General features: G+C 61.2%; 2 protein-coding genes across 2 annotated transcripts; both read right to left on the bottom strand.

Moving 5' to 3' along the window:
- Positions 1-1,365: 1,365 nt before the first annotated feature.
- On the bottom strand, positions 1,366-3,615 carry LRRC26 (leucine rich repeat containing 26). The gene is made up of 3 exons (XM_074161369.1): positions 3,598-3,615; positions 2,594-3,359; positions 1,366-1,625 (listed from the first exon to the last, which is right to left on the bottom strand). Exons 1-3 carry the CDS (start codon positions 3,613-3,615, stop codon positions 1,366-1,368), a joined length of 1,044 nt encoding a protein of 347 aa, XP_074017470.1.
- A 3,283-nt stretch (positions 3,616-6,898) lies between these two features.
- On the bottom strand, positions 6,899-7,405 carry RNF224 (ring finger protein 224). Its single transcript, XM_074161324.1, has one exon. The coding sequence runs from the start codon at positions 7,403-7,405 to the stop codon at positions 6,899-6,901; it is 507 nt and encodes a 168-aa protein (XP_074017425.1).
- Between the last annotated feature and the right edge of the window lie 11,659 nt (positions 7,406-19,064).

Genomic DNA, 19,064 nt, shown 5'->3' with positions numbered 1-19,064 from the left:
ATCACTACAGCTTGTGCTTTCCACTGGAGCACACTCCAGCTCCTTCCAGGCCAATTCCAGCACACTCACTAGGCATTTCCATGCAATGAGGGGGGAAGAAGAGAAGCGTTTCTGCAGGGAAGGGAAGGAGGTGGCAGGGCCAGGAGATGCAGGGGCAGCCCCAGCCCCTTGTTGTGGCTGATGGGAGGTGAGGCAGCAGCAAGGGCCACAGGCTCTGGGCTGTAAACCCACAGGAGCGTTTTCGTCCCCACTCCCCTCACTGAGAGAACCCTAGACCTTGGCCTTGGATGAGCTTTAGCCTAGAGGAAAAGCTGCTGGGGGAGGAACCACTGTGCAGCCTCACCCATCCCTTGGCAGCCCCTTTGCCAAACCACATCAGTTGGAGCTTGAGGCTTTGTCTCTTTCCAGCCCTCACCCTAAACCTCAGCCTCACCCTAGATCTTGGGTGTTGGCTGAGCCTTCTCAGCGTCAGGAGTCCTGTCTCAAGGAAAAAAAAAAAAAATCAAAAAAAACATTTTACAACTTTCCCTGTCCTTGAGCAGCACACAGTGGGGTTCGGGGCTTTCTGAAAGTCCCGTGGAGGCTCTGGAGTGCCCCAAAAGCACCCAGAGATCTTCAGGTGCACCAAAAGGCACATGAAGAGTTCTGAGACACACCAAAAGGCAAAACAATACCTGTCAGGTCACAGAAAGCCAAACAGATGGCATATGGATGCACAAAAAAAGCAAGCCATGGGGTCTTGAGGTCACGGAAAGGCACTCTGAGGCTGGTGGGGTCACTGAATGGCAGATGGGGAGTGCAGGGGATACCAAAAGGCCCAAGAAGGGCTTTGGGGCAAACTGAAAGGCACACAGAGGCTCCTGGGCTGCACTGAAAGGCCAATTGAGGCACCCAGAGGAATATGGGGTGCCCTGAGATGCACACAGGAGCTCCCAGGATGCACCAAAAGGCACACAGAGGTATAGGGTGCATCCCGGAATGCACACTGTGGCCCCTGGGCAGCAGAAGGGGCAGGACAGGGTGAGCTGGAAGAGAAGGATCACCTGGCCTTTCCCAGAGAAGGGGGTATGCAGGTCCGAGGGTGGCCCAGGGGAGCCTCCAGAAACATGGAGAGCATTTGAGGTCAGACTGTGCCCTTCAGGGGGCTGAGCTGGAGACTTCTCCCCCCAGCAGTGGGGCAGAGGGAGCTTAGCATCATCTCGGGGGACTCTGGGAGGAGGAAGAGAAGCAACTTCCAGGAAGAGAGCAACCTCTTACTGGTCTACAGAGGAACACTGTTTGGTGTTCAGTGGTCCACTGTTTGAAACAGTGGGGTGCAGACCCCTGGAGAAGGGCACGGACCATAGCCTGCCTGGTTGCCCTGCCTCAGTGTCCCCTGCAAATGCGAGGTCTCCTCCAGAAGTGGGGCTCTCTGCGCAGATTGTGGTAAACAACTGTGATGAAGCCCATGAAGGTGCAGAAGAAGATGCTGGCCAAGAAGGAGAATGGTCCAATGGTCAAGAAGACGAGGTAGTGCCTGGCAGACAGTGAGGTGTCTTGACATTGCCTGAAGGATTCATTCCCGAAGGCCATGATCGGATACTTGTTCAGCTGCTCCGGGACTCTGCACAGGAGCAAAGTCTTCTCTGGAAGAGAAAAGCAGTGCTGATGGCCACACTGGGCAGCGGGGACAAGGCACAGGTTTCAAGGACAGAGGGGATGACAGGTCTGTATGGGACAGATGGGACCAGGGCAGGAGGTCAGTGGTCAGATTGACCATTATAGCCCAGGGCAAGGTACAAAGAAAGGGAGCAGTGAGGGTTCAGGGCTCACCTGCGTCCTGCACATTGGGGAGTAGGATGGGATGGGATGGGTTGCGGAGGTGGGAGCGGTGCTGGAGAGAACACTGGAAAATGGTTTGGGGGCAGGATAGGATGAGGCAGGATGGCAGATGGGGCAGGCAAGGGGATGAGCCTGGTTCCCAGGGGTCAGATGTGGGAAGCAGTGAGCAGCCAGCCTGGAGATGCCACAGAAGGTACCAGCCAGCACGAGTGACAGGCACACACCCAAGCTAGACGCAAGCCAGGAGTGGATGGCAGTGGAGGGGAGACCTTGCTGGCAGAGCTGTCACTCTCCAAGGTTCATAGGGAAGAAATATGGGATCAGACTTATGTTCATGAAGGCATTGGGGAAGGGGTTGAAGGCACTGAGTCCTGGCCAGGTCAGTGGTGATGCCCTGACACACAGGATCTCCTTGCCCCTCAGGTGCTCAATGCCCAGCATACCTTGCCCTCACCATGGCAGGACTGATGCCACTGCTGGGGACAGCACTGGGTGCCCATCACTGGGACATTGCCCAGCCCTCCTCTCCAGGCAATCCCTGCTGGTGACCAAGGACCAAGGGTGGGCACCAGGTACCAGACCCAGGGTTGCATCCACCCAAGCAGACACAGGAGCTGCCATAAGGATGGGTCCTGGGGAACCCCCACGGGCACTGACCATGCGAGCCCACAGCCGACTGGCAGCCAGGGTGCTGGGACCTGCCTCAGCCCCAACGGGGTGACCAGCGTGGAGCAGTTGGGGGGCTTAGGGACACGGTCCTCCAGGCACTCACCTTGCACTTTTTCCCTGTTGTGGTTGAGCCAGCGCCAGAGGGGCATGATGTCGCAGCTGCACACCCAGGGGTTGTCCTGCAGGAGGAGGGCTCGGAGCTGGGGCAGGGACTGCAGCACCTCAGGCTCCAGCTCCTCCAGCCTGTTGCTGCCCAGGTTGAGCATGGCCAGGCTGGTGAGGGGCAGGAAGGTTTCGGGGGTCAGCACGGTTAAGTAATTGTTGCTGAGGTCCAGCTCCTGCAGCGCCCCGAGCCCCATCAGCGCCTGGCGGTGGATCAGCCCCAAGCGGTTGTGGGGCAGGCTGAGCAGCAGCAGCCCTGGCAGGGCAGGGAAGGAGCGTGGCCCCAGCACAGTGATGAAGTTGTAGCCAAGCCACAGGCTGCTGGTGTTGGTCGCCAGGCCCTGCGGCACCTCACGGAGGGCATGTGCGCTGCAGTCCACCTCCCCCGAGGAGGAGCAGCGGCAGGCAGCAGGGCAGGCTGGCAAGGGCGGCGGGCGCAGGAGAAGCAGGCAGACCAGCACCGTGCTGGGGACCCTCCAGCGACCCATGGCTGCCCACCAAGGTGGCGAGGGCTCCCCGATCTCCGCTGCAGGGTTTCCCCCACCGGCAGGATCCCCGCTGCCCGTTGCCTTGTCCGGATACCCGTCCCCACCCAGCACCCTCCGGTGCCGAGCAGAGGTACCAGGCTGCCAGGGGAACCGGTGGACGTGCTCGGCTCCCCGCAGCCGTACGCATTCCCCGCTGCACTGCTCGCCACCACCCTCCCTCTGCAAACCCGGAGTGGGTTGCGATTCCGGCCCCAGTTTTCTTCGGGGTGGAGCTGCACTTTTTTTTCAGCAAATATTTTTGCAACGTTGCCGGCCCTGGCAAGGTGCGGAGCCGTGCCCTTGTCCCTCCCTCTGCCAGGCACCGCTCCAGCCAGGTAAGCAGCCAGCTCTGCGCGGCCCGGCATTAACTGCTTGTGTGCGCTGCAGGCTGGAGAGCTGGAAAAAAGCAAACCCAGACCTGTCTCTTGGCGTCCATCCTCCCCATGTGCTGCCTCACCAGCCCAGTATAGATGGGTGTATGGGCCCAGGATCCCCATAGCTGGCTGGTGCGGGATAAAGCTTAAATCATATCATCGGCAGGTCTAACCCTGTCTTCTGTGCTGGCCCACCACGCCCAGAGGTCCTCAACGTGGAAGCCACGGGCCACCTGGCTGAGCCCAGCTTTTGGCCAGTGTCTGACTGCCCCTGGCAGGAGACCACAAGCCATGCCAAAATGAGAAGGGCTCGGATGTTGAGTCCCATGGGCCACCCTCCTCCTCCCCAGCAGGATAGCACACCTGCATGCACACAGAAGGGGCACCCAGGAGCCCCCACATGAGAAGACGTGGGAAAGGGGAGCCTGCTGGGCTGTAGCCAAGTGAAACTTGTTTGCCCTCACCCCAGAACAGCAGCACCAGTACGAGAGGGCTCAAAGTCTGCCTCCACCCTGTTTACATCTGCACCAGTTTCAGACCTGCCTGAAGCCCCGCAGCGGAAGGCTGGAGAGGAGAGGTGTCACCTCCCAGTGCCACCATCCCCGGCAGAGCTCAGCAGACACCAGGGGACCAGGGGACACGGCCATCAGCACTTCATCCCACCCGCAGCCCAGAGTGGGGACACAGAGCAGAGACACTGTCCTCCCCTCACACCCTCGCAGCTCCTGTCCTGATTGGGACCCTGGTGGTCATGGCCCCATAGGAATCCCTGGCACCTCTGCCCCACGGCCAAAGGCTGGAAGGGCAGGAAGGCAGCGCGTGGCTGCACCCCAGGCCAGGACCAGGATGTTCCCAAATCTGGGGCAGGAGCAGCAGGCAGGCAGTTTATTAATAGCAGCCAGAGGAGCTTTGGTTTGTTTATCCACCCTGCAGCAAACTCGATTTACTGCATTAATCCCCATCTGGAAATAATTCAGAGGAATCCACCAGCCCAGCCCCGAATCAGGGCACAAACCCGCAGCCACGTGGAGCTGCAGCACCAGCTCACCATGACAGCAGCTGTGGGCTGGATGGGGACCTGGGTTTTTAGGGAGCCCTGTCCCAAAATGCTCTTCCTCCCCAGGGGCCACATTGCCCACTGCCCGTGGTTATTTGGGGTCAGGTGAAAAGTGCAAAATTCATTGAAAAACCCCCAAAACTATTAAAAGCAAGGCCATTTCCAGCTTCTGTGCTCAGAGAGACCAGAAGGCTGCAAACCCACCTCAGCTCCTCTGCCAGCCCTTCACTGTCACCCCATTGCATACCCCTATGGCACATGGCAGGAGAGATGTCCCCAGTGTCCCGCCTGCCAGGGACACCAGCCAAGTGCAAGGGCTGGTGCTGGCCATGCCTGTCCCTGCTCCTGTTTTGCCTTCATTGGCTGCCCCCCGCTGCAATTGCAGGCCGGTGACCCTTTGGGGTCCTGTACCCCATCAGTGCCTTGGCAAGGACCAAGCTTCACAGCTCGGTTCTGGTGCTGGGGGGACGCGGTGGAGCTGGGGTGGGAGCACAGAGGCTAGGACCCGGGGCTAAGGACAGGGAGCCATATCCCCCTCCACGGTTGGAAAGACAGGACTTAAGGTGCCGAGCTGAGCACAGAGTCCTGCTGGCACCTTTGTATGGAGCCGTGCCCAGGGTAGGGATGGGAGCTGCCCAGACTTCCCACCACTCACTGTGGAGTGTTTGGGGAGAAATGAAGATAGAGGGGAAAGTGTTAACTTTTATCCCGTCCTTGAAGGCTTTAATTTATTGCATGTTTCCATGTAATTAAAGATCAGAGACAGGCAGATGCCCACCCCATGGAGTCCCTGAACCACACCACGCTTCTGCTGTCCCCACTGGACACCTCTGCCCTGGGACATCCCTGGTGCTCCTGCTCCCGTGGCTGGAGCTCCCCAGGTTGAGCTTTGCTGGGTGCATCTCGGAGCTCTGACTTTTTATAGCAGGTGACACCAAGTGGTAGAATTGTGTATGGGCGCTGTGCACGGAGTGGGTGCTGTGTATGGGGTGGGTGCTGGCCTCCTCTGGCTGCAGCCCTGGCACCCAGTGCAGGGGACAGCCAAGCATCAAGACTGCCCAGGGGACGAGGTCACTGCTGGCCCCAGGCAGGCACAGGCTGGGGTCCCCTGCTGAGCCCTGAGGGGCAGCCAGTGGTGCTGGATGCTGGGATATTGCAAGAGCTCATAAACCACATGGAAAATGGATGCAGAAAATGGGCTCTGTGGAAGGACCACAAGAGCTGCACAGGCAATGGCAAGCCCTGCCCAAGAACTGCATTACTATCACCCTGGTGCACCCCACTCCTCCCCATTTGGCCTCTGTTAATCCTACACCCAGCTGTTTGGGCCCAGGTCCTCACATCCCCTGTCTGGGGTCAGGCAGGGAAAGCCGTGCTGGCAGCGAAGACAGTACCTGGAAAACAGCACTGGGGCTTGTGCAGGGGCTGTGCATGGGAGTGCAGGCAGGGATGGGGAGAGCCTCAGGCAGGAAAACCAAACCTGGCACCAGCCACAGAGCACAAGGCCAAGCTGGAGCTCCCAGGCTCAGCTCTCCTCCTGTACTGGAGCAAAGTAGGGGGTGGGCAGAGAAATCCAAAGAGCTGGAGCAATGTGTTGTGGCCTCCTAACAACTCTGTCATCCTCAATTTCAACTGTCCAGCTGCCCCAGTGCCCAAATTTCTCATGAAAATGGCCAACAGAGCAAACGTTTAAAGCAAAGCAATCTGGCAGGACAGGTCACCTCTCCCTGTCCTGCCCCCACCTCAGGCAGGGCTCTCCCCAGGCTTTCCCAAGGCTCACCCACAAATCTGACCAAGACATGCAGCCCAGCAGAGCCAACAGAGCATTGTTTAATAGGCGTGAAGCTTTCAGCATGCTGGACATGCTCCCAGAGCATTGCTGTGTACCTGTGCTCTGTCAGGCTCCCGTGTCCCCTGCCTGGGGGATGCTCGGCAGGGGTGTCCCTGCCGCAGAGCCACATGCATGGGGAAGCTGGGGGTGAGCAAGCCCTGGGCCAGGGACCAGGGGACACCCACGATGGCTGGATGAGGTTTGTGAGTTGTCAGAGGGGCAGGTGGGCAGGATGAGGGCATGGGGGCATCCTCATCCTCCCTGTTGTACCCCAAATCCCAGCAGGATGGGCAGCAAGCCCTGAGCAAGCTGAAGCCCTTTCCAGGCTGCCAGCTCAGCCCCACTGCTACTGTCTACATGTGGGTCTGAGGCATGGCATGGGATCTTCAGAAGTGGTCCCAGACTGCACTCCAGAGGCTCAGCTGCTCACGCACTGCCAGCAGCCCCCTCCTGGTGCTCAGCTCTCAAAGATGGCCATCACCCCGCAGCACAGGCATGGCCGGCAGCAGCTGTGCTGGGGGAATGGCGCCGGAGGCACCGTGTCTTGGCACAGCCCTGCCGGCTGCTGGGTGACCGCCTTCTCTTTGCACGAGCCCTTGGTGGCCAAATCAGGCTGGGACCTGCCGGCCACCCGGGGACGATCCTTGTCAGCCTTGACGGCGAGGAAGGTGGCCAGGTCGAGGTCGAGCATGGCGACACCGCCACGCGGCGTGGGCGTGTTTTGGCGGCACTGTGGGCAGGGGATCCAGCGCTGCTCATTGGCGACGGCGTCGAGGCGTTTCAGGCAGGCTTGGCAGAAGGTATGGCCGCAGTAGAGACGGCGGGGCAGCCGGCCGCACAGGTCGTAGGAGGAGTAGCAGATGATGCACTCAACCCGCTGGCTGCCCCGGCTCGAGGTGCTCAAGTGTGCCCTGACACACAGCCCCGCATCCTCTGCCCGGGGGCTGCCACCAGCCTGGGACATGCTGGAGAGGGGAGGGCAAGAGGAGCCGTCAGACCTATGGTCTGGGTGTGGGATGCCATCTCTTAGTCCATCTGATGCATGCGAGATATGAGGACCTGACCCATGCAGTGGGTTCCGATGGGCATCAGGCTCCCTGCCCAACATCCCTGCCTGCTCCGTGGGCAGCCCTGCCTAGAAAAGCAGGACTCTGCCACTACAGAGGGTTTTCCTGCATCCAAGGGGGATGCATTTTCCCTGCTGCCACCCTGCACCTCTACCAGGAGCTCCGTCAAATGCCCCTTATGTCCCATGAGGCATCAGGGCTGGTTGGACCTCAGCAGCCTGCCCAGGCTCTGGGTTGGTAGGGAATATGGGGTAGGCAGGAGCATGTCAGCTGGGTGGGCAGGGGAACAGCATCCAGAGCCACAGCCCTGCTCCTCCACAGCCCTACTTGTGCCAGGCCGCTGTGACACAGCTGACAGCAGCAGGGGACGGGCATGCAGGCTGGCAGGGAGGTGTTGAGGAGTCCAGACTCATCTTAAGGGAGGTCTACTACCCACCAGCATATCTGCAAACCTCTCCTGGAGGCCACCAAGACCCCACTCCCTCTCTACAAGTGACCTCAAGCATTTTGATATACACAGGCATCCCTCTCCTCCCCTCCTCCCCTGTCCCCTATCCCTACCTGTCCTGAGATGCTCCCCCAGGGCCTCAGAGGAGGTGGCAGGAGGGCTGCACTGTCCTGGGGGGCTGTGGCAGTCCCATGGGGAACATCGGGAGCCTGAGCTGCCAGCAGCTCCCCAGCCAGGTCCCGGCAGCTGCTGGTGGCTGTGGCAGTGGGAAGGGGCTCACTTTTCAGGGAGAGGTGCGCTATCGGATCTGCTGCTGGGAAGCCAAGCCTGGGAGATTGGGTTACAGGCACCCAGGTAACAAAGACCTCCGAAATCTAAGCCCCAGGAGCAATCATTAACTGTCTGTCTCTGCTTCATTAGCGGAAGAAACTGTCCCCATGAGGCCAGAGAGCTCTGGGCTTCACCATGGGTGGAGAGGGCTTGGACATTGGCTGAACCTGGGTGGCAGCAGCAGAGTCCTCCACATCCTCAGGCATCTCCTGCAGCCAGGCACATCTGGGCAGATGCTGGCCAGTGGAGACACTCCATCGCACTCCAGTCCACACATCCCCAGGAGGTCCGGGGTACGGGGATGGCTGGAACTGGCGCGAGAGGGCACAGCACAGGGGATGGAGGGGCTGGGGTTGGCACAGGGACACCAAGGCTCCAGCCTGGTCCAAGCTGGCAGTGCCTACGCGTGGGGTGGTGTGCCTTGTCCGGTGACAGAGGATGACCACTGCCACAGACGCGATGGTGACCTGCCCCTGCTCCTCCGGCTGGGGATGCAGGCTCTGGTGTTGGGGGCTAAATTACCCTCAGCTCTGCCAGGGCCAATGCTCAGCACCAGGCTGGGGAGAGCCCAGCACCCCAGCCACGAACCATCAAGGTTCACAGAATCACAGAATCACAGAATCTTAGTGGTTGGAAGGGACCTTTGAGATCATCGAGTCCAACCACATTAAAAAAAAAACAAACAAACAAAAAAAAAACCACACAAACAAACAAAAAAACACAACACACAAAACCAAACAAACAACAAACCCCCCCCAAAAAAGAAAAAAAAAAAAAAAAAAAACAACACCCACCAACTAAACCCCACACCCACAACCTCACACACAACACCCCACCACAAACCAACAATCCCAGGCACTAGAGCATGCCCTGAAGAGCCACGTCTACACGTTTCTTAAATACCTCCAGGGATGGTGACTCCACCACCTCCCTGGGCAGGCTGTTCCAGTGCTTGACCACTCTCTCAGTAAAGTAATTCTTCCTAATATCTAATCTAAACCTCCCTTGCTGCAGCTTCATACCATTTCCTCTGGTCCTCTCGTTATTCCCTTGGGAGAAGAGGCCAACCCCCGCCTCTCTACAGTTTCCTTTCAGGGAGTTGTAGAGGGCAATGAGGTCCCCCCTCAGCCTCCTCTTCTCCAAACTAAACATGCCCAGTTCCCTCAGCCTCTCCTCATAGGACTTGTTCTCCAGACCCCTCACCAGCTTGGTGGCTCTCCTCTGGACACGCTCCAGCAGCTCAATGTCTTTCCTGTAGTGAGGGGCCCAGAACTGAACACAGCCCTCGAGGTGAGGCCTCACCAGTGCCCAGTACAGAGGCACGATGACTTCCCTGCTCCTGCTGGCCACGCTATTCCTGATACAAGCCAGGATGCCATTGGCCTTCTTGGCTGCCTGGGCACACTGCTGGCTCATGTTAAGCCGGCTGTCCGCTAACACTCCCAGGTCCTTTTCTGCTGGGCAGCTTTCCAGCCACTCAGCCCCAAGCCTGTAGCGTTGCCTGGGGTTGTTGTGGCCGAAATGCAGAACCCGGCACTTGGCCTTATTAAACCTCATCCCATTGGCCTTGGCCCGTCGATCCAACCTGTCCAGGTCCCTCTGTAGAGCCTTACAACCCTCAAGCAGATCAACACTCCCACCTAGCTTGGTGTCATCCGCAAACTTACTGAGGGTGCACTCAATCCCCTTATCTAGATCATCAATGAAGATATTGAACAAGACTGGCCCCAAAACTGAGCCCTGAGGCTCAGTTCAAGGCAGTGCATGACCCAGGGGAGGTGACAGCACCAGGGTGGTGGCAGGCTCAGTCCCCACAGCTGCCAGCCCCCTGCACGGCCCTTGGTCTGGAAGCAACGCTGCAGCCTCTGCACGGAGAGAGCTCCGAGCAGGGGAAGAGTATGGTAGGGGACAGATCCCGGACCCAGGATCCTGGAGGAGAAAAGCACATCCTGGAGCCAGGGCAGGGCTGCCAGGACACCCAGCAGCACTTCTGCGTGGGAGCAGGAGAGGGCAGCAGCTCCTGCTGCAGGCAGGAGCAGGCAGCAACGCAGGCAGGGAGACAGGCAGCTCTCTCTTCTGCTGCCTCCTTACCCAACAGTCCCGCAGCCCCCGGGCCGTGTTTCCAGCCCTCCTCGGCGGCAAGAATTGAGGAGTTTGGAAACCGAGAGCCTCACAGGGTCACCGGGCTCTGCAGAAAAACTCGCCCCCGTGACACCATAGCTCGGGAGCAAGGCAGCAGAGCGGGCAGCGCAGCACATTCGGGGCACAGTGGCCGTATCCTGACACAGGATCCTGATACATCCTCTGTCACAGGTTTCCTCAGCAGTGCACATGGGATGCGTGTGCCCATGGGTCACCAGGTGCAGGGATGGCAGGGCTTTGCCCTCCCCTTGCCAGGCTGGCAGCAGGCAAGGGCGGGCAGGGCAGCCAGCTTGGGACAGGGCTGTGCCAGGGACCTTGGTTTTGGCCAAACCCACTGGCCAAGGTGAGGACAAAGGGCCATGTGCCCTGGGTGGATCAGGAACCAGCTGTGTGGGATTCCTGCTGTGCCCTGGCACTTCAGGTGCCACCCTGAGTGCCTGCAGGGCGGGTGGCAGCACGCTGGATGACAGCAGCGGGGCAGAGCTGGTGCCCGGATGGTCACAGTGTGCTCCCCCCAAGGCCGTGTGCCCAGGGACATGCAGGCAGCTGGGTGCCTGGGGATGTCCGGGCATGTCCCAAAGCCGTCAAGAAGTCACTCTCCCACCCAAACCATGGTGGTGGCCTGGCTCACCTGCCATGGGATGAGGTACGGAGCAGGCAGGCATCAGTCCCTTCGGGCCATAGGAAGCCCTGCCCAAAAAGATTATATGGGCAAGAGGGAAGCACTTGTCTCCATGCACAGATGGGTGTACCCCTGGCACTGCCCAGGGGCAATGACACCCGCCTTGGCTGCCTCTTCTTGCAGAAATGTGCACACACACATACCCTGCTTGCCCTCCTACCCCACTCCAGACCCTGCCCAGCCTCTTGTCCCCCTCCCCAGATGCCAGCAGAGCTGCAACCCATTGAGGGGTTGTGCCCAGCTCCCCTTTGCCACTTCTGTCCACCGCATGCAAGCCCCTGCTGCGAGGCTGTGCACCCCGGCTCATCTGCCCTGCACCTCGCAGGCACAGCTCGGAGCAGGGGGAGCCCTGGTGACATGGGCTGTGCTTCTGCCAAGACAGACACGGTGACACTGAGGGCACACTGCCTGAAACCAGCCTTCAGCCCCGGCTGGGCTCCATCAGCCCTGCTGAAACACCTGAATCCGGGCAACGGGACGGGGGCGGTATCTTCAACCAGCAGTGACATGCGTGGGTGGGAAATGTCTTTTCCTGTTCCCAGGACCCATCCCTGAGAGCTGCAGGGACCTTTGTCACAGCCGGGCAGGGAGCGGCACCCTCAGGGGAGTGCAAAGGTCTGAGCCAGATGAGCCAGAGCCGTGCATCACCCAGGAGGTGGCCGTCCCCCAGCACAGCCCTCTGCACCCTGAGCGCCCTTCAAGGATGAAGCACCCAGGGAGCACCATGGGGCCCTGCACGCAGCTGCCTGTGTCACCCAGATCCCCATCGAGGTCTGGGGGAGCATCCCCTGCCCTCCTCTGCCCACCCCCCGGATTTCCTGCTACCTCCAGCTTAATCATTGCCTGGGTGTCTGGCAGGGAGTGCTCTGCCCGGCCTCTCCCGGCTTGTTTACCTTCGCCCCAAGGTTAGGCAGAGCGAAGGGCAGCGGTGACACACGGCACTGCCAGCAGATGCTGCGCCCTGTCAGCGCCCTGCCGGGGCCTGGCCAGGCCATCCCTCATCCCTTGCCCCCCCCTGCTGATGCCAGCCCTGCCAGCCCAGGACTCTGACAAAGGCACCATGCACCCCTCAGAGACAGTTCTCCCTCTCCAAACTGCATTTGTCCCGGGCAGAGCGTGTCAGAGCCCCAGGGCATGGAGCAGCCTCTCCGGGATGTGGGTTTCAGGCAAGCCAAGGTGGTGACGCCACGTCCCTGCCCAGCCCCACGGCGGGTGGGCTCTGCGGCAGGGCAGGGCTGGTGTTGGAGACACGAAAGCAAACAAGAGGTGGATCTGCTCATCCCCATGCCAGCACCGTCCCAGCATGGAGAACAAGAGCACTCCTTGTGCAGGGCAGGCGTTGTGGGGCTGTGTCCCTGACAACCTCCTCCTGCGAGCTGCACACCCCCTGGCCACCCACTGGCATGGGACATGGGCCATGCAGAGGGGTCAGGGCACGGGGGGCAAACTGGCAGGGCTCTACCCTGCACCTCTGCCAAGCCACTGCCACCCCAGCCCAGAAGCTCCCAGGGGTGGTGGGTTTTCAAGGGTGGTGGACTTCCAGGTTGTGGTGGGCTCCTGGTGGTGGTGGGTTCCTGGTGGTGGTGGGCTCCCAGGGGTGGTGGGCTCCTAGTTCTGGTGGGATCCTGGTGGTGGTGGTCTCCAAGCAGCGGTGAGCTTCAAGCAGTGGTGGGCTCCCAGTGCTGTTGGGCTCCCAGGGGGTTGCAGCCAGCTGGAGCAGTGCCACAAAGCCCATCTAGCTGGCCCAGCCAAGAACCTCTTCCTTCCCCAGCCCACCCTAAAGCTGGGCTCTCCCTTTTCAAGACAGGACAGTGATCCAGCTTGGCAGGGTCGGGCTGAGCACCAGCCAGCATCACCAGGCAGACAGGAGCAGGCTGTACTGGAAGCGCCTGGGCGAGGGGAGTGCTGGGCCTGGGCGGGAGCAGGGTGGCAAGCAGCAGCCAGCTGAAGAGCTCAGCGTGCCACTGCTGCTGCCGCAAGTCAGCTGTGCAATAGTTAAATCTGGGTTTGAGGGGAGTGTGCCCCCAGCACTGCCCTCACACAACCTGCCAGGATAAGCAAGAAATAACACGGGAATTCCGGAAAAGCCAGGGTGGAGGGAAGAGGCGTACCTTGGCAGGAGAGGAGATGGCTGTAATTTTATTTGCAGCACCCTGAAGTCATCTGCTAGCACACGCGCTCTTTCCAAGCCCCTGCCCCTGCAGACCAGGCAGTTCCTGCAGCCGCCGTGGCTCTTATGCAGCCGCCGCCTGGCAGCGCGGCTGCCCGCGGGACGCCAGCACAATGGCCAGCTTGTTCCAGGTCGGTGGCGCCAGCCCCAGCCAAAAATCCAGCCCGGAGCCACCCTAGCTCGCTGCAAAGGGGCCGGCGGGCTCCTTGCTTGCTTTCCTTGATGCCCGGGGGGTCGCAGAAGGCGAGCGAGGGGGATCTGCATCCCAAACGGGGTACCCCACTGCTACCCCGCTGCTGGCACAGGGCCAGCCGTTGGCACTGGACCCGGCCATAATGCGGTGTGGAGCCCTGAGCAGGGATGCAGATGGGGCAAGGGGTTGTGCCCAGCGTGCCATGAGCAGGAGGAACCAAATGGGGTTTCCTGGCAGAGGGATGTTAACACCTGCACCCACGCTGTGCTGTCAGGTGCTGTTATGGAGCACTTCCCAGCACTCTGCCATGCTTTGTCCATCTGTCCCTCCTGCCTCCTTCCCTCCATCCCATGGGCAGCGTGGTAAGGAGGAGCGGTACCTAGCTGGAGCTCAGTGCAGGGTGCTGCAGGATCCCCATGAAGCTGCATGGGGGTTACCATGTCCCCCACCCCGGCTGGGGGCATGTCCCTGGCTCCTCTCCACTGCTCCAAGGCAGCAGTGATGATGTCCTCCTCTGCCATGCACACAGGGCTGCCATCATCCAAACCTACCCTCTGGCACACAGGCAATGCCTGCACCTTCCCCAGAGCTGGAGGCTTCCCAGAAAGGTGGACTGCCAGGGTCAGTGTGTGGGATCACAGGCTCGACATGCTGTCCCATCCCCAGCGTAGGCACTTCTTGGTGGCATCTGTGTTGGCACATAACGTCGCCAAGGCTCCTGGGCTTCAGCGGAGCAGAGAGGACTTGCCTTTCTCCCCCATGCCTCACACTGAGCTCTCAGGACCTGGCAGATGCCCATCACTGGCGTATCTGGCTGCAGAGTTCATGGGTGACAACCAACATCAGAGTCCAACTGGTGCCACCTCCCAGCTGCCAGCTCTGCTGGGAGCTGGGGCAGCACCCCAGGGTGTCCAGGCAGGGCAGCCCCGTCCCCGCGGGGCCACCTGTCCCTGTCCCCCATGGTCAACATGTCCTGTGGGTGCAGCAAGGGCACTTAGGAGATGACACAGCGGCACTTTCTGCAGCAGGGGCAGCACTTGCAGCAGCTGCATTCCTCGCCGTCCTCCCTCTCCTGGCCCTTGGGTGACTTGTCCAGGGTGACGGTGTAGAAGGAGTTGGACGATTCCCCATTGGGCATCTTCATGCTGGCATAGGGATTGTAGGGACGGGACCAGGACTTCTCCGTGGAAATGGCTGGGCTGTTCCAGCTGCAAGTGGAGTCCGCCTGCTCCTCCACGCTGTCAGTGGGCACAACCGCAGGGTTGGCGATGATGGTGGGCTCATCCTTCAGGTACCGAGTGATGAAGCTTTGCTGGAACTGTTCCCGTGGGATGTTGACACTGGCATAGGGGTTCTCCAGACTGACACCACGATCCATCTCCCTGCTTGTCGTCAGCATGTGGGGGCAGCTGGCATTGCCCACCTCCTGCGAGACAGAGACCCCATTAACCCGGGGTGCAGGGGTGTCAGTGCTGGAGCTTTTCTCACAGCACAGGGAAGGAACCCCCGGCAGACCCCACGGGTTTGGGAGCAGGGCACAGAGCTGTGCTCCCCTCTCCCTGCCAGCACCAGAGGACCCTGATCTGCGACCTGTACACTTTGGCTGTGTGGCCCTAATGACAGAGCTGGGAGGGGAGGGTGACAGGGCAGGAGAACATGGGGGTGGGCAGAGTGCCGAGGGGCGGGAGGGGGTGCTGGGTGGGAGGCAGGGTGCAGGTAAGGCTGTGGAGTGGGGTAGGAGCTTCTGGGGAGAGACAGGTCTCAGAGGTGACGGGCAGGCACCGGACAGAGGAGGGGGGAGAAAGGCAGTGCAGGGGGAAGGAGAGGCAGGGAAAGGGGCAGCAGGGAGAGGGGCAGCAGGGAGAGGGGCAGTACGGAGAGGGGCAGGGGAGGAGCAGGCAGGGGAGAGGAGAACCGGAGCAGGGAAGCAGGGGGGCAGGCAGAGGCAGGAAGAGCAGGCAGAAGGGAGCAGGGCAACAGGCAGAGGGGAGCAGGGGCGCAGGCAGGGGCAGTGGGCGCAGACGGAGGGGGGCAGGGGGAGCAGGCAGGGGCAAGGGGAGCGGGCAGAGGGGAGCAGGCAGAGGAGGGCAGGGGGAGCAGGCAGGGGCAGGAGGAGCGGACAGAGGGAGGCAGACAGGAGGGGAAAGGAGGGGGGCAGGCAGGGGCAGGAGGAGCGGACAGAGGGAGGCAGACAGGAGGGGAAAGGAGGGGGGCAGGCAGGGGCAGGGGGAGCGGGCAGAGGGGGCAAGGGTGCAGGCAGAGGCAGGGTGCGGGCAGGGGCAGGGTGCGGGCAGCGGGTCGCTCCCGGCACTCACCGACGCGCGGCTCGGGCCGGCTGCGGGGCCGCTCTGCCGCCGGCTGCGCTTCCTCCTGCAACGGACCGCCCCGCCCGGCGCCGCCCCGGCCCGACCGACCGACCCGACCGACAGACCGGCACCGACCGACCCACCCGGCCCAACCAATCGCTCCGGCACCGCCCGCCCCGGCCCGACCGACCGGCCCCGACCGACCCGACGGACCGTCCTGGCCGCGACCGAGCGCTGGGCACCCCCCGCTGCGGCACCGACCGCTCGGCTGGCGCGGCCCACGCCTGCTCCGGACACTGGCAGCAGGCAGGGGGCACAAGGAACTGGGCAAGAGTACCAGGCACTGGGCACTGGCACCAACACTGGGATGGGGACACCGAGAACTGGACAGGAACACTGGGCAGGGGGGCACAGGGCACTGGTACCAATGGTGGGCAAGGGCATGGGACAGGGGGCACTGGGCAGTGGGAACTGGGCACTGGACAGAGGCACTGGGCACCAGGCAAGACCACCAGTACTGAGTATTGTGCACCAGCACTAGCCACTGGTACCAGCCACTGGTCACTGACTTTGGCACCAGGCAGCAGATACCAGCTCCAGCATGGGCACTGGTATTGTGCACTGGCACCAACACCACAGAACGCACACCAGACACCACACAGAGGCAGTGGTACCACGCTCTGTCAGCACTGCCAGGTCTGGGCTCTCACACCAGTACAGGCACCAGTACCATCCACCAGCACCAGCACTGCATGCCAAGCACCAGGCACTGAGCTCCAGTGCCAAGCACTGGCACCAGTACTGGCACCGCACACCGGTACTGGGCAGCAGTGGGGGCAGTGGGGTAGGCACTGCGCACTGTGGGCCTGTAGGAAGCAGCAAACACCAAGCACCAGGCACCAGGCAGAGGGCACTGAATACCATGCAGAGGTCCTGAGCACCGGGCAGGGGACACCACTGCACTCCCTGGCAGCCCCCAGGCCCACCTGCCAGACTCTGCTTGTCCCCATGGACACCCCAGACCCTAAAGCCCAGGGGTCTCTCAGACCCCAATGCCAGGTCTCTGCTGGGGTCCTCATCCCTCCAGCTGATCCCCAAGCGACCAGAGGGGCATGAACGAAGTGTGCTGGACCCAAGCAAGCTGGTATGTGCCCAGGCATCAGAAGGATCTGTGGTGGGATGAACCTGTGCCCACCAAGAGAGCCTTTTCCAGGACAGATTTTGGTGGGTCACACTGTGCCTAATCCCAGGGCATCACCGCTGGAGGGAGAAAGCTGTGAGGCTGGATGGAGTGAGGGACGCGGCTGGCACAGGAGCAAGGAGAGGGATGCTGGCACATGGGCCAGGCTCCGGGACCACAAATGCTGCAAGAGAAAAGATGCTAATTTTCAGCACCCTCCACCTGCGACCAGGGAGGAGAGATCCTGTGTGAGCCCCAGCCCTCAGTCCTGCTTAGGGTGAGGCTTTTTGGAATATTCCAACTGAAAAGCCAGCCCAGAGGGCTCCACCACTCGCACCATCCCACCATCTCACCATCACAGAGCCAGTGGCCCTGTCCACACCATCACCAGCTGCCAGGGCTCCCCCAGCTCTCTGGTATTACCTTGTCCCTCTCACGGGTACTGCTGGGCCCGTGGAGGGGCTCTGGGCAGCATCAGCCCCACTGGGACAGAAGGCAGGGTCGCAGGCAGGGCAGTGCTGCCCGCAAGCTCCCCAGGCTCATGGCTTCCCACCAGCAAGGAAAACACCAGCGTTGATGGGGGTGGGCCCAGCACCAGCGTGGTGACATGGTGTCCCCAACCACCAGAAGCCAGAGCAGTTCCTAGCCCTTCCCCCAGCCTCGTGTGCCGTGGCCACCCCTTCTGCTCGGACACAGCGCCAGCACACCTGCCGTGTGGCTCCCGGTTATGGCTGGCAGGAGATGGTCACCCCGGGATGGATTTGGCTCAGAGCAAGAGCTCAGCCTTTGGGGGGACAGGCGGATCTAGGGGACCAGCCTGCCAGCCAGGGCGGTTGGGTGGAAAGCAGCACAGGAGCATCCCAGCCCCACATCCACACCTGGCATCCTCCTTCAAGGCACCAGGAGGTACCAGTCCCGGTCCCCGAGGTGCTGCCACATCCCTGGGGAAGGTGCAGGTAGAACTGGAAGGTGCAGGGGTGACGGGAGGTGCTGTCAGCCTGGCCTGGGGAAACAAGGCTTGGTGGGGACAGCCACAGTTTCACTGCTCTGTCCTGCCCTGGGCAGGACAGCCACACGCCCTCTGTATGTTGCCTTTGATTCCTGAACAGGCATTTTGCTGAAGGCTGCAGGACTTCGGGCTTCTCAGGAGGGTCCTTACTGCTGGGTGGCCATGGCCAGCCCTGCCAGGGGCTCCAGTGCACCGTGTCCCTGATTCCAGGTGCTTGGGGACAGGGTTGGGTTTTCTGGGAGCCTGTGCCCTGCCAGATGTCCTGTCCTCAGGGTGGGAGACACAGCTCCTGTCCTGCAGCCGGACAGTCTCTCCTGTGCTGGTGGCTGAGCATGCTGTGGGGTGGGACAGGGCCACCACAGGTCCCCCACTCCAGCTGTGACCCTGCCATGTAACACTGCTGTGATACCATGAGCCAGCGTCACCCTTCCCATCACCAAACTGGCTTGTGCAGAGCCCCAACATCTTCCCACAAGCAGTTCCGTGCAGAAACCCATCCCTCCCAGGAGCCCTGGGGATGGGGCCGTGCACCCCGGGGCTGGGGCAGCCTGGGGACAGGCGCAGGGCAGAGGGTGCCCCAAATTGCATCTGGATCCTCCAGGGCTTAAAATATGTTTCCTGCAGCACTTTGCAAAGGAAAAAGCTGATTCCTTCTGGCCATTCCAACAGAAAACCACATTTCTCACCTGTGGTGAGGAGCTGGGGCTGCACAGGCAGGTCAGATCCACCACTGCCCTGCCCACCCAGCCTGGTGCCAGGGTAGTGGGATATGGAGCTGGGGACTGTGCCCTGGCACCTGTGAAACAAGCAGAGGAGCTCCAGCAGGTGACAGGATCCTGCCTGGCCCTGACAGCACTGTCCCTGTGGTGGGGGACAGATGCTGGTGGGTGCTGTGCCGGCCGGGCACCCAGTGGGCAGAGTGGCTGCTGCCAGCACCCTGCCTGCAAGCCCCCGTCTTCCCTCCATGGCTGGTCCCTCCGTCCTGGATCTTGCTGGGCTTGAAGTTCCAGAAGTGTGGTTTACCCTGTAAAGAGTCAGTGACCTGCCAGGGGCAGGAGGGGAGGGAAGAGGGAGCCCTGGGATGTTTTTTGGAGGA

This window comes from Numenius arquata, chromosome 19 (genome assembly GCF_964106895.1).
Source record: "Numenius arquata chromosome 19, bNumArq3.hap1.1, whole genome shotgun sequence".
NCBI lineage: Eukaryota > Metazoa > Chordata > Aves > Charadriiformes > Scolopacidae > Numenius > Numenius arquata.
The sequence above is the reverse complement of the archived record's forward strand: the minus strand, read 5'-3'. Positions and strand labels throughout refer to the sequence as shown.